General features: G+C 34.4%; 1 protein-coding gene across 3 annotated transcripts in view; it reads left to right on the forward strand.

Annotated features, from left to right (window-relative positions):
- Positions 1–12,928, forward strand: part of Gem2 (Gemin 2) — a 30,217-nt gene that overhangs the window by 15,517 nt on the left and 1,772 nt on the right. For all 3 annotated transcript variants that reach the window (XM_022084293.2, XM_087359218.1, XM_022084294.2), the window contains 3 exons: positions 2,642–2,726; positions 4,534–4,665; positions 11,046–11,171. In XM_022084293.2, coding sequence (XP_021939985.2) covers positions 2,642–2,726; positions 4,534–4,665; positions 11,046–11,171 — 343 coding nt within the window. The remainder of the gene's footprint in view (positions 1–2,641; positions 2,727–4,533; positions 4,666–11,045; positions 11,172–12,928) is intronic.

Raw genomic sequence — 12,928 nt, forward strand, 5'->3', positions numbered from 1 at the left:
AGGCATGCACAAAATGAACAGCACAAATACAGAAAGGCAATAATTCACTAAAAGTCATGATTGCCAGCAGCAAACATCATACAAACAGATTGAATCTGAACTAAGCTAATACATATTAAAGCAAATAGTCTGTGTTCTGTAGCAGAGATATTGGCTTCAAGTGAGACTTTGTTTTTGCTACAGTTGTCCAAAAATCTGTCTATGCTATTTGCAGCAATGGCCATTAGGCTGAAGATCAGTATCTTAGAGCAGTGGTATTCAACCTGGGGTATGCGAAGACATTTTATGGGGTACGTGAAATTTAAAAAATATAAATATTATTTTATGATAAACACTGAATAATCAGTAATATAATTTATTTAATTTATTTTAGATGTAGATTATATACTATGTATAACTTAAATTATACACCAACAACTTTGGGGGTACAAAGTTGAAAAGAAATTATGTTTGGGGGTACGCGAGCAAAAAAGGTTAAATACCACTGTCTTAGAGCACTCTTCACACTGATGGTGTAAAACTCTCTGTTTTTTATTATTATTATCTTATTTGCCATGTAGGCACATACCAACAGTGTCTATAATGGAATGGAAGATAATTTTTCTCATGAAAACATTAATAAAAAATAAAGAATTGTCATATCATCTTGAATGAAGTGGTCTAAAATTTATACAGTTCAAAATGAATCTTAATTGTATAGAATGTCGGACTGAAATAAATTGTAATGACAAAAGTCAGAAAATTTTCTTTGTGTGTTTTCTGTTTTATTAGATTTTGGTGATGATGACAAAGATGTTAATAATAGGCAAGGCTGTAGTCAAGTCAGTATAGTTCTTTAGTGCTATTTTGAATGCCACAGCACTGAACTGGCATTTCATTTTTAAGGAATGATATGAAACATGGGTAGCATAGCTTTAAGGAAAGTAATTTGTCAGCCCTCCCTTAATATACAAGATACAATATCACCCTTTTAGAAACTTAGAAAAATTGGCCTATTTAATAAACGTCAGACAAAATACAAAATTCTGTGTTTAGTGGGTTCCTTGTCACCATGGCATGTCGTCTGGTTGCAGATGGAAACAGCATCCAGTTCTGGATAACCAACAAAGGGTGGTCCTCCAGATTAGGCATTGGTCAGGAGCTAACAACTCTTCAGTGTAAAGAAACAGCGTATTATGAAATATTACACTGTGTCCCAGTTCTTCCCATATGATGTATTGGACCATAAAGACAGAATATACAAAACTTTTAATTTATCTCTTGTTTTGTATGAGTATGGAACTTGGTCTCTTGCATTAAGGGAAGAACAAAGACTGAGAGTCTTTGAGAACTAAATGCTAAGGACAGTATTTTTGGACCTAAGAGGGATGAAGCGACAGGAGGCTGGAGGAAATTGTATAATGAAGAGCTTCATAATTTGAACTCTTCACCACGTATTATTACTGTGATCAAATCAGGGGGTATGAGGTAGACAGGAAATGTAGTATGTATGAGAAATCTGTACATTTTGATTGGAAAGCTTGAAGGGTAGAGACTACTTGTTAGAAATTTGCATAGATTAGGGGATGATATTCGGGGCGTGATGCTGACCACTCACCCGTATCTAGTGCCGAGGTCAAGGAAGAGAGGAGCTATACCTCCACTCACCCCAAACACCTACATAGCGTATAGTGGGACAAACTTTACTTTTAGGGGATGATATTAAAATTAATCTTAAGGAAATAGGGTGGTAGGATGTGTACTGGATTCATATGGCTCAGGATAAAAACCATTGGTGGGTTCTTACAATAATGAAACTTTGGGCATCATAAAAGGCAGAGAATGTTGATGGAAGCAGCAAACGCCTTTGAAATTTCAGTAAATTTCTACCAGACTGCATGGTACAACATCCCAGAAGACGGTCTTCCTCACTTGTATGCATTTAAAGTATTTCCTCTAATCTATCTACGAAGACTAAAAGTTAATAAAGTTCCATATTATTAATTAGTACATCCTGAGTATTGCTGTGGACCAGATCAAATATTTTAGATGCTTCTAGTGGTAGTTTGACCACCCTTGTGGACACTGAGCCACAATATTTTCAGGATTTAAGGGTTTACTGATAGGTCAATTTCATATCTTAGCATTTGTAGTCAGAAATCAGAGCAGGAAAAGTTATTGACTGTCAAAGAAATGTTGATAGCTGTTAACAGAAGTAAAAGAGTATCTTCAATTCCTCTGGCAAAGGAATCATAACATTGATGTACCAGAAATGATGTGTAAATAACATATTCATTGCCAGTGTAATGTACCAGTTGCATAGGTTATTTGATTTTGATTGAGAGATGTGAAAATATGAATAGTGAATTAGAGATGTGGAAGAAAGCAGTTATCACTAACTTTTGATACACTGTACATCATCATCATCATCATCATTCAGGATACCAAGTTCTGATTTGGGTTCAGACTGGTATCACCCATTACACTACAAAGTTGATACCCCTATATGCTGTACAAGGATAGTATCCACATTGTAATGTTACGTGTGCAGTTTAAACATGGACCCATCATCTGTCAGTTAGTTCTATCAGGTCTTACGAACTACATTTTCTTCTATAATTTCTGTATATACTTCATAAGGAATCATTTGTTTTTCTTACAGGTTAGAAGCTTCCAAGTGTGAACATGTTTTGGTTGCCAGTGTGGATAAATCTCAATTCAAGGAGCAGACTGTAAACATAGATATCGTAAGTTAACAACAGGCTAAATAATTTCATCTCTGATTGCACCTATTTCTGTATAATCTTATTTAACCCTTTCCAGTTATAACATTGTCTGAATTTTCTACAGCCAGGACATCTAGTGGTTTTAATTATCTCTCAACTACTGAATTCCCATAATATATTGTTTAAAGCCTGTGTCCCCACCTACAAAACACAAACCAGCCTAGTGTTACATTGCCTACAAGCAGCTGGCCATCTTTGTGCTGCTATGTTCTCATTTTTTCTATCTGGCTTTGAATTTATGTCACCAGAAAGTGTCATTTCTACAGAGTAAGAGAAAGTAGTGAACTGTTATAGAACCAACTCATTTTCTGTACGCAACATTTGAACAGTTGTGAATCCTTTAGTAGGAATAGTGATTGTGCTAAGCAAGCCAGTGCTGAAGTATCATGCAAGATGGCACTGAGGGAGTGGAAAGAAGAATGGAGAACCACAGCTAAAAACAGTGTGTTGCAATGAGGAAGAGAACAATTATATGCAGTTACAGGGTGGTGATTAGTGGAACATCAGATATTAATGAAGAATCAATTGTAATACAGGCAACTCTCGGTTTACAAATGAGTTCCATTCCAGGACGTTGTTCATTATACGTTTTTTGTTCGTTATGTGTATTTTGCATTCCTGAGCTTTTATGGCACGTATCATATATGTTAGCAGCCATTTTAAAGCATTAAAACCGTGTACTAAACATCGAATGGTCTATACAATGTGTTTTATTATAATGTATGTATGCGTTGTGGTTTATTGTATACGATATGTAATGTAAAATAAAATAAGAAAAGAATAATACTGGCTAAATTAGTTTTATTAACCAAGAACAGTTCAGTATAATTATCATATAATAATTTTCTGACAATTATTGTAATAAATACATTTTTTAAAAGTTTATGTATTTAAATCTTACAATTATGTTCACTATACATTTGGCATTTCATTTTGTAATGAACTCTATCTATTGGCGACTTTAAGAAATTTTGAATGAATTGTGATGTTTGTAATAGCGAATGTTCGTAAACTGAGAGTTGCCTGTAGTGTCAAATCGATTTTGTTGTAAGAACTCATTGTGTAATCGCTGATTACATCACGGCTCAATTGATTCTTCCCTGGATTATCATCTGACGCTTACTAATCACCATCCTGGTGAAATGGATATAACTTTCTCCTTCATATTCTTAGCTTTGGTTTTACTTACCACTCTCACAGTGCAATCTTACTTGATACTTCAGCACTGCTACTACTGCTTTTGTAAGATTCACATCTTTTCCAGTGTTGCGTAGAGAAAAGGATTTGGTTCAGGAAAAATCCACCACTTTCCCTAACTCCATAGAAATGACACTTTGGTGACACAATTTTGAAGCTGTATATAAAGGACAAGAGCATGCCAGCACGTAGACAGCCAGCTGCTTCTGTGCTAGAGGAAGACAGAAATGCTGACTTAACACCAGGCTGGCTGCCCATTGTAGCAGGGTAGGGGGTTGCTTACAATAGTATAACTACATTATGTTTTTTGAGGAGTTGGAATTATTTGTGTCAGGCGGCAGAAGGACGTCAGACAAAGCATTTAGTAATGTATTGCCGCTTCGCAGTAACCAGTAGAAACGTGAAAATTAATCTTGTACATTATATGTTCACATACGACTGTGGGAGTATTTTGTGTATTGATTATACAAAGACACATGGTGGAAAAAGATTAATTTCTTACCTTCCTAATATCAGACTCTAATTTATCGTACTAAATTTCTACATCATTCAGTTTTTTTTATATTTTCAGGCCATAAAAGAACCACCTTTGGTTACACCTTCCATTGAATGGCAACAATGTCAAGTTGCTGATTTTTCTTCAGTACGTCAGAACTTAGCAAGGTACAGGTCCTTGGGCAACTTTAAACCGTCTATATCATTGGTATGTTGAATGATTTATTAACTTTGGCTTTCTACATTTAAATACATGAATTTACTGTGCTGTAAGCTGCAAAGAACTGTTTTTTATAATCGTAGAAAATTGTCTGTGTGATTCTTATAGAACCTACAGCCTTTTCTAAATTAGAACTTTTTTATATTAAAATCTAAATGACTTGTAGGTTAATATTATAAAACAGAGAACTTTTAATCATACTGAAGTGTTACTATTGTTAGTTCTTCATGTGTGGTACAGAGAAAAATGTCTTGTGTAAGGTTGTGCCATTTGTCTATAATTCAAAGAATAAATTGTACAAAGGCCTGATTTTAAGTTTGACTCTGAATGTCAGATTTCATGTTGTCTTTCTAGACTGTGATACTACAGCCCTTCTCTTTTAGAATTCTTTACAGTTTGCATTGTTTAAAACAAGACTGTAATTTAATTCACCTAGTTTAGAAAATCCAGTGAACAGACGAGCCCTGTTAACATCCTTTGAAAATGTGTATTCCATTATGGGCTACATCCTTCCAGCCTTGCTTATAAATAGCACATCTGTAATCATTAATCATCATTCCAGTTTTGGAATCTCAAGTGTAATCGTACATCCTTTCATTTCATGTAGCCAGCCCAGTGTCTTATATTTGGGAGGAACCGCATTCAAATCTCAACCCAGAGACAGGCTATCCTGACTCAGGGTTTTCATGGTTTTCTCAGTCCTTCCAGGTACATGCCAGAATGATATCTTAAATTAGGCCACAACCACTTCCATTCCTATCATTTCAGTTTATTATTCCTCAATTATCGTGTCATCTGATTTAATATAGTGTGAATTACAGAGCTGACATCTGACAGGGTTAAACATTTAATGGTATGCTGGTGCAATGCATGGTCAGCTGGACTGCTCGTAAACCACAATGCTAGAAAAATCAAGGTTAAGTGTTATATATTTTTTTTAATTGAACATATAATGAGACATTTTAACTGACTGTATATAATGTTATATGTTACCATACAATTAGGAAGGACATTACAGAGTTGAGTGATATGTGGTTGGTAACATTAAACAAACAGTAACAGGGAAATGCATTGAATCAAAATGTATAAGATTAAGACACTAATGAATGGCATATTGTGACATGAGATATTTTAATATTCAATATAACAATTTTTAATCATATTAATGGACTGTGATGTATGACAGAAAATGGAAAACAGGAATAAGATGTATCATGCTTGTGATAATAATAGGCAGTGAATTGTGTTGTAATTGGTAAAAGCATGAATAATTATATACAACCAAATGCATCACATTGGTGATTATATGTACTGAGGACAGAGAAGCAGCAAATATGCAGAAGATGGTATTTTGAGTTATAATTTAATTTCTAGATGATTTAAAATTTAAGATAAAATATAACTGAAGTGTGATGCTTCTTCATATTAAAGTTTCCCAGGTAGTGGAAATAACAGTTTGTATGAATTCAAATTTTTTACTCTTGGTAGCTGTTCCATATGAAATTAATCTTGGCTTTCCTCTCAAAAGATAAGTTTCAAGTTAAAGGTGTTTTTTTTCACTAGTATCACCAGCACGAACGTTACATTAACCAACTATTTTTACTACTATTATTGGCTATTTATTTACTTTACCTCACCAAACATGTTTCAGCTCTATGTAATCATCATCATTGGCTGTGTATTTTACATGTTTGGTTCTATTATATATGATAAAAGCATTCATTATAATCATTAAACCCTTCAGTGGGGAATATATCTATCATCTTCCACTTTTTGGACATTTATCAATCAGAAATGTTGTGGGACTGTGTTACTATCATAAATTGAGTGTTAGTTTCTTATGTTCATATAATTTATTCTTTGTAAATATGTCAAAGAGACACTATATGTGATATGATTGAACTGAGTGAGGAGGAACAGAATTTTAGTGAGATAGATGATGAAAGACTGGGGCTACAAGCCGCATCAGGTGGCTGAATGGTAAACAAACTATATCTTCTACCAATGTTTTGAGAAAAATCCGTTCTCATCCTCAGGGCTGCTGGGTAATCAGTCCATTCCTTTGTAGCCTGAGAGTCTTTCATCAACCTCAGTTGTCACAAAAGCTTCACTTCATACTTTAGTGAGATATGTTATGAAAGTGAAGAAGAAATTGTATCTTCAGACAGTGTTGCAGGCACAAGTGTGACTGTAAATACTGCAGTATACGATTGTACAGAGTTGCAAAGAGAATCAAGTTAAAGTGAACAAAGCAATTCCGTGCGTGATGTGGGGGATGAAAATTGTTATTGTGTTTTTGGCAAAACAGACTGGATTCCCAATAAGAAAGATTAAAATAAACTGCTTTTTGGAAGCCTGTTCTTACAAGGCATTGTCCTAAAACCTAAAGTGGATGACTGTTTCTTTTGAAACAGACTTTTGGCAGTGTACTTTTTATGGAAGTATGTCAAAAAAGATTTTTTTGTTCTTCTGAAACTTCTTCATTTTTACAATCAATGAATCTTACCATGCACGGGTTCCACCAATGATTTATAAAATGAATCTGTATTCAACCACCTGATAAGAACATTTTCTGAATGTTATATTACAGGAGACCAGCTTTCAGTAAATGAAAATCTCCTGTTGTGGAAGGGACATTGTTGGCAAGTTTAGATCCCAGAGAAAAGTTTTCATTTTTGCATGGAATCCTATGACTATGTTGAGCAAAGATGAGATATGTGTGGAACATATTGTGATATGCCAGAAATTATATGAAACTGAAAAGTCAAATCAATGGAATTGATATTTTCCTCTATTACAAGCCATCCAAAATTATGTTTACTTTAGATGACCAACTATGTAATTAGTTTGGGTAGTTACTGTAGTAATTGCCCAAACTACCCTCTGCATCCAGACCAGCTCTGGGGCCCACCCAGCCTCCTGTCCAGTGGATATTGGGTCCTTACCCAGGAGTAAAGCATGGCTGACGCGTGACACTGACCTCTTGCCCCTGTCTTGTGCCAAGGTTAAGAATGAGTAGGAGCTATACCGCTTCTCCCCCCAGGTGCCTACGTGGTATATAGTGGGACAGCTTTACTGTTTTTTAATACTATAGTAACCCTGAACTTTTCAATTTGCAGAATCAGCTTCATACCAATGCAGTAGGAGTTGTCAGATCTAACAGAAAGGACTGCCGGAAGATGTAATAAACTATCCTCCAGTTGTTAGATTTGACAGTTTTAATTTGTAATATGCAGGTAACATGGTGGCATATCAACACCCTTAGTTCTGTATGGAAATAATTTAAAAGTTATTTTAAAAATACAGAAGAACAACTCCCCCTGAGGTTATGTCAGTGAGACAACTGATCATTACCTCCAGATCCTATTGGAAGATTCTCAGGAAGGCATTTTCCTGATGTCAACTCTCCCACAGGAACAAAGAAACATGCCAGCAAGAGATGTGTGGTGTGGAAAGAATGACAGAAGTGATTCAAAATACAGATGCAGCAACTGTAAAATTTCACTTTGTCCAGAACTCTTGTTTCCATATCTATCACCACCTCAAAGGCAATAACTGAACATAAGAGTAAATAGTGTAAGTATGTATAAAAAGTGTAAATATGTTAAGCAAGTTTATTCAAAGTTGTCTGCAGAAGAAGAAAATATCAGTCCAATTTGGTATAGAAGAATTTTTGCATACATTTTACAGTAATTCATAATAAATCCAAATACATGCCTATTCAGATGTAAATAAGTAGAATCATGAATGTGGGTAATTTGATGAGGAATGTTATATCCACATGATTTTCCCATGAATCTATTGCTCTGAATTGTTTACAAGTGGAGAAAATTCTATGACATGAAACCAGAAACTGAAATGTCACAGCATGCCATTGTTCAAACTACCTTATACATATATTACAAATATATGTAACTTTGAATTAAAATTGAAGAAATAATGTAAAACAATCATCGGAAACTCTGATTTTTTAAATTTGGGTGACTTAATATTTGTAGGATTTGAGGTTTTCACTGTGGTGAGTCTGAAGATGGCTGTCTTCTGGGTTGTTGCGCTGTAGTCTGGTAGAAGTTTACCGACGTTTCAGAGGTCCTTGCTGCCTCCATCATCAGGGCAATGATGGAGGCAGCAAGGACCTCTGAAACGTCGGTAAACTTCTACCATACTTCATAGCTCAACAACCCAGAAGACTGCCATTTTCAGGCTTGAAATTTATTTTAGTTGCCTTATTGGAAACATGAAAGTGGCTTGGCAGTTTTTCACTGAAAGCTGTCTCCCCACTTAAGAGGTTAAGTCATAAAACCTTACAAATTACTATATTACATTCAACATTAAAATTCAGATTAAATGTTATAAGAATGTAAACATTGAAGCACCCCTGTGTTTATTACGCCTGCAGTCACCAGTTATTACTGCTGCATGCACAGTGCACAGATACAGTGATACGTAAATCTTCCAGGCAGGCAGTATTTAATTATCTATTAGACAGAATACATACATTGCCCATTACTAATAATGAAAGAGAAAGAGAAATGAAACAAATTTAATAACAGTGAATAACAGGTACAACATTAAATATATTATGGGGCCTTATGAAAACATAGGAGAGCCAGTCTCCTTAGTAGTACTGACAGTTCCCTATTGGAGGTAAAATAAGAAGAAAATGAACCAAAATTATATATTTTGGGGATGATGATTAAATCCTCACTAAAATCTTTAAAAATTCTAGAGTAAAAGTAGCATATAATGTTGGCAATTCTGTCAAGACTAAGTCTCAAATAAAAAGATATTATGATAAATGTAATAATATGGGTTTAATAAATCAATTTATCAGTAAAGAACACATAAGAGACTATAGATTTAATCAGAGAAAATCAAAATATGTGATTATATCAGATTTTAATCACGAGTATAGTACAGTATAAACTATAATGGATGTAATAAGGATATCACAAAAAGGTAAAAAATTAGACATAGTCAAAAGATACAATATTTATAAATCAGCCATTATTAAATCTGTTTTAGGTTAGCAGTAAGCCACTGACTCTGATGTATTTTTTTTCACTTAATTATAAATACAGAATGTCCCAAAAAAAGGTGTATACACAGCAGCAACTTTTGTGGCCTCTTGTCAGTCAGATGCTTGAACACGTATACTAAATTCGCCAAATGCCAATGCTGACATGTGTAATGCTTTTTGTTTATTAAAATGTCTTCTTTATTTAATTTGTCGAATATGTGTATACATCAGTTGGGGACATTCTGTAGAGAGAAGGACAAGCTTAGTAATAGGGAGGCTGGTAGAAGTAAGTACCAGTAAGAGTATAAACATTCAAAGTAAGCGGGACACAGCACACTAGTATAGTAAAAATGAGATGACACCCCACAAGGAAGGAACCACTACATACACAACTCCCCCATCAACCTAATTTGTGCAGATGAAAAATTTTGAAGGTCAAAATTGCTGAAAGAATTTGGGAGAAAAGTTACTTTACAACAAGTGATTATAATTCATAATACATATCATATCTATAGCACGACTGACAGAAACTGACAAAAGTTGAGAAGTGTGATTTATGTAACAATAATAGGTGAAAGTAATATATGCAGTGAATGGAAAATGGAGCAACAATTTCCAAAATATACAGTGGCTGTAAAGTAAGTGTTGTAAAAAATGTATATATTCTTTTAACCTTTTTTTCAATTTTTATATTGAATGTGATTCAGTTAATTTATAATAATGTAATGTTTTATGACTTAATGATTATAATGTATCCTTTTATTGTATTTGTTTGAACTGTGTATGTAAATACACAACTACTGATAATGACTCCATGGAACTGAAATGCAGTTGGCGTGGTAAAGTAAATAAATAGCCAATAATAGTGGTAAAAATAGTTAGCTCATGTACCAGAGAGCATGAAAGGTTTTACGTATGACCAGTTATCAATCTTATTGTAGTTAGCAATTACAGAGTTGTCTGGTAACTTTTAATATAATTTTGAAATATATATTGTAGGACTTCTTTTGAAAAGTTTATTGTTGCTCAGCTGGTTAAGAAATTCCCCACTTTTATAGAACCCTAAAGTTCATTACCATGTTCATAATGAAGCCTGCTCTTGGAAAATGCCCCTAGTCTATTCACTCACACCATATTTATCTAAATCCATGTTAATAGCCGTATATCACTAACTTCTTGTCTTCCCTTGAGATTTTCTATCTTAAAATTATCTGGGCATTTCTCATCTTATGTCACACCTCTCTCATCCTTCTTGATCTATATAATGATATTAGAGTGTGATTGTTAATCTGTAATAAAATAGTAAATACCCAAAATGAAGGAAAGAGGGCTTTATAAACTCTTTCAGCCTGCAAGAAGAGATGAAGCAGGCTGGTACTTGCTGTGTTTTGGAAGTGATACTGAACCTGTGGAAAGTGGAACTTCCAGTGGTGGTGTTCCACCATTGCTGAGCATTCTGCTGTCAATGAGTCAGGTAGGAGTAATTATATTGTTTTTGTTCACATTTGTTAGAATGAAACCTGTAGTGTGATCAACCTGAGGAAATTGATCATGATTGTATATGAAGTGTATAGGGTGTGTTTACAAAAGGTTACCAGTGGTCCGTGTCTTGAATCAGTTGAATTCAATTCACAACTTTCAATCATATTTTCCTGAGACCGTTTTAATATTATCTTCCCATCTGTGCCTAAGTCTTCCAATTGATCTCATCCCTTCAGGCTTTAAAACTAATTTTTTTATAAATTTCATATCATCCCCATGTATACTGCATGTTCTTTTCATCTCATGACCTTTGATTTAATCATCCTGATAATATTTTGGTGAAAAGTACAAATTATTGAACTCTCGTGAGGTTTTCTCCACGCTGCTCTCGCTTCATCCTTCTGTGGTCCAAATTTTTTCCTAAGCACCTTCTTCACAAAGACCCTCAATCTGTGTTCATCCCTTTACATGGGAGGCCAAGTTTCATGATAAAACAAAACAATGGTATAATTGTAGTTTTGTGCATTTTAATCTTTGTGTTTCTTGTGGAACAAATAGGGCAATATTTTGAATTTTGTGGTAGCAAGAATTCCTTAAAATTGGCCTCTCTTGTTTTCCTCATGAATTCAATTTTGATTATTGCTGTCACTCCCAAATACTTGAACTCTGCCACATTTTCAAAATACTTACTAGCTACCTTTATATGATTTTGTTCTGTAGCCTGGTGATGAGACATTAACATATATTTGGTTTTCTCTGCATTTACTTCTAGACCAACTCCTTAATTAGCAGCTAATAAAGCTTCTGTTTTAATGTATGACATTTGTGTGTTCAACCTGTAAATAACATAATCGGCATAGACTAGAAGCTGATGTGCCCATTTAGTATGTCCTTTGTTCAAATCTCAGCCCTGAGACCAGTTATTGTGAACAAGATTTGTTGTTTTCCTCAGTCTCTCCAGGCAACTGCTGGGAGCTAATGACAGTGTCATAAAATAAACTATTAGTTTTCAGATAAAATAAGCAAAACATGTAATTCCTTCCATGCTGAAATTAGACCAGTACCTCGTGATTTTTATATCTTTAATTTTTCAATGCAGTCTCAGCCACAAATGGCTTAGTAGTATGTATTTTAGTCTACCAAATATTGTTGGCCCCACATTTATTCAATAGCTGACAAACGTCATAATCTTTCATATATTAAAAATACTATAAGAATCTGCAAGCAGATGATCTTCATCTTTTACCAAGTTACTTCTAGGTTGGTAACTTTGTAAATTCTTTTATACCTCTGTGCAGGTCTTTATTCTTACTGTTTGTTTCTAGTTCATTAATTTTGCCTTTCAGATATTCCTGAAGTTCTTCTAGTTTTAAATATCTCATTGTTCAGATTAAGTCCATTAATCCGGCTTGGATTCTTCAACCATTGCATTGTAGCTTGCTTTCTTTTATCTAATAATTTTGAAATCTTAATGATACTGTGGTTTATGCTGCTTTAACTTAAAATGACCTAGATTATCTTTGGCTAAAATTTTTATATTTTCTCAAAATCTTCCAAGCCTTATTGATGTCTGCATTTTTGTCCACATTTTCCAAAGCTGCAGACCTATTTGAAACTCTGACCTGATACTCTTCCTTAAGTTCTAGAGATGAAATCTGTGCATGTCAAGCTTTTGTGTTGCTCACTTATTTAGTTTTGTAACCGCCAGAGATAGTGGTCAGTACCACAGTCAGCCCCTCTAAAATATTG

The sequence above is a fragment of the Zootermopsis nevadensis genome, unplaced genomic scaffold (assembly GCF_977971745.1).
Source record: "Zootermopsis nevadensis isolate Lab colony 2312 unplaced genomic scaffold, Znev_1.0 Znev_ptg000031l, whole genome shotgun sequence".
NCBI classification, from domain to species: domain Eukaryota; kingdom Metazoa; phylum Arthropoda; class Insecta; order Blattodea; family Termopsidae; genus Zootermopsis; species Zootermopsis nevadensis.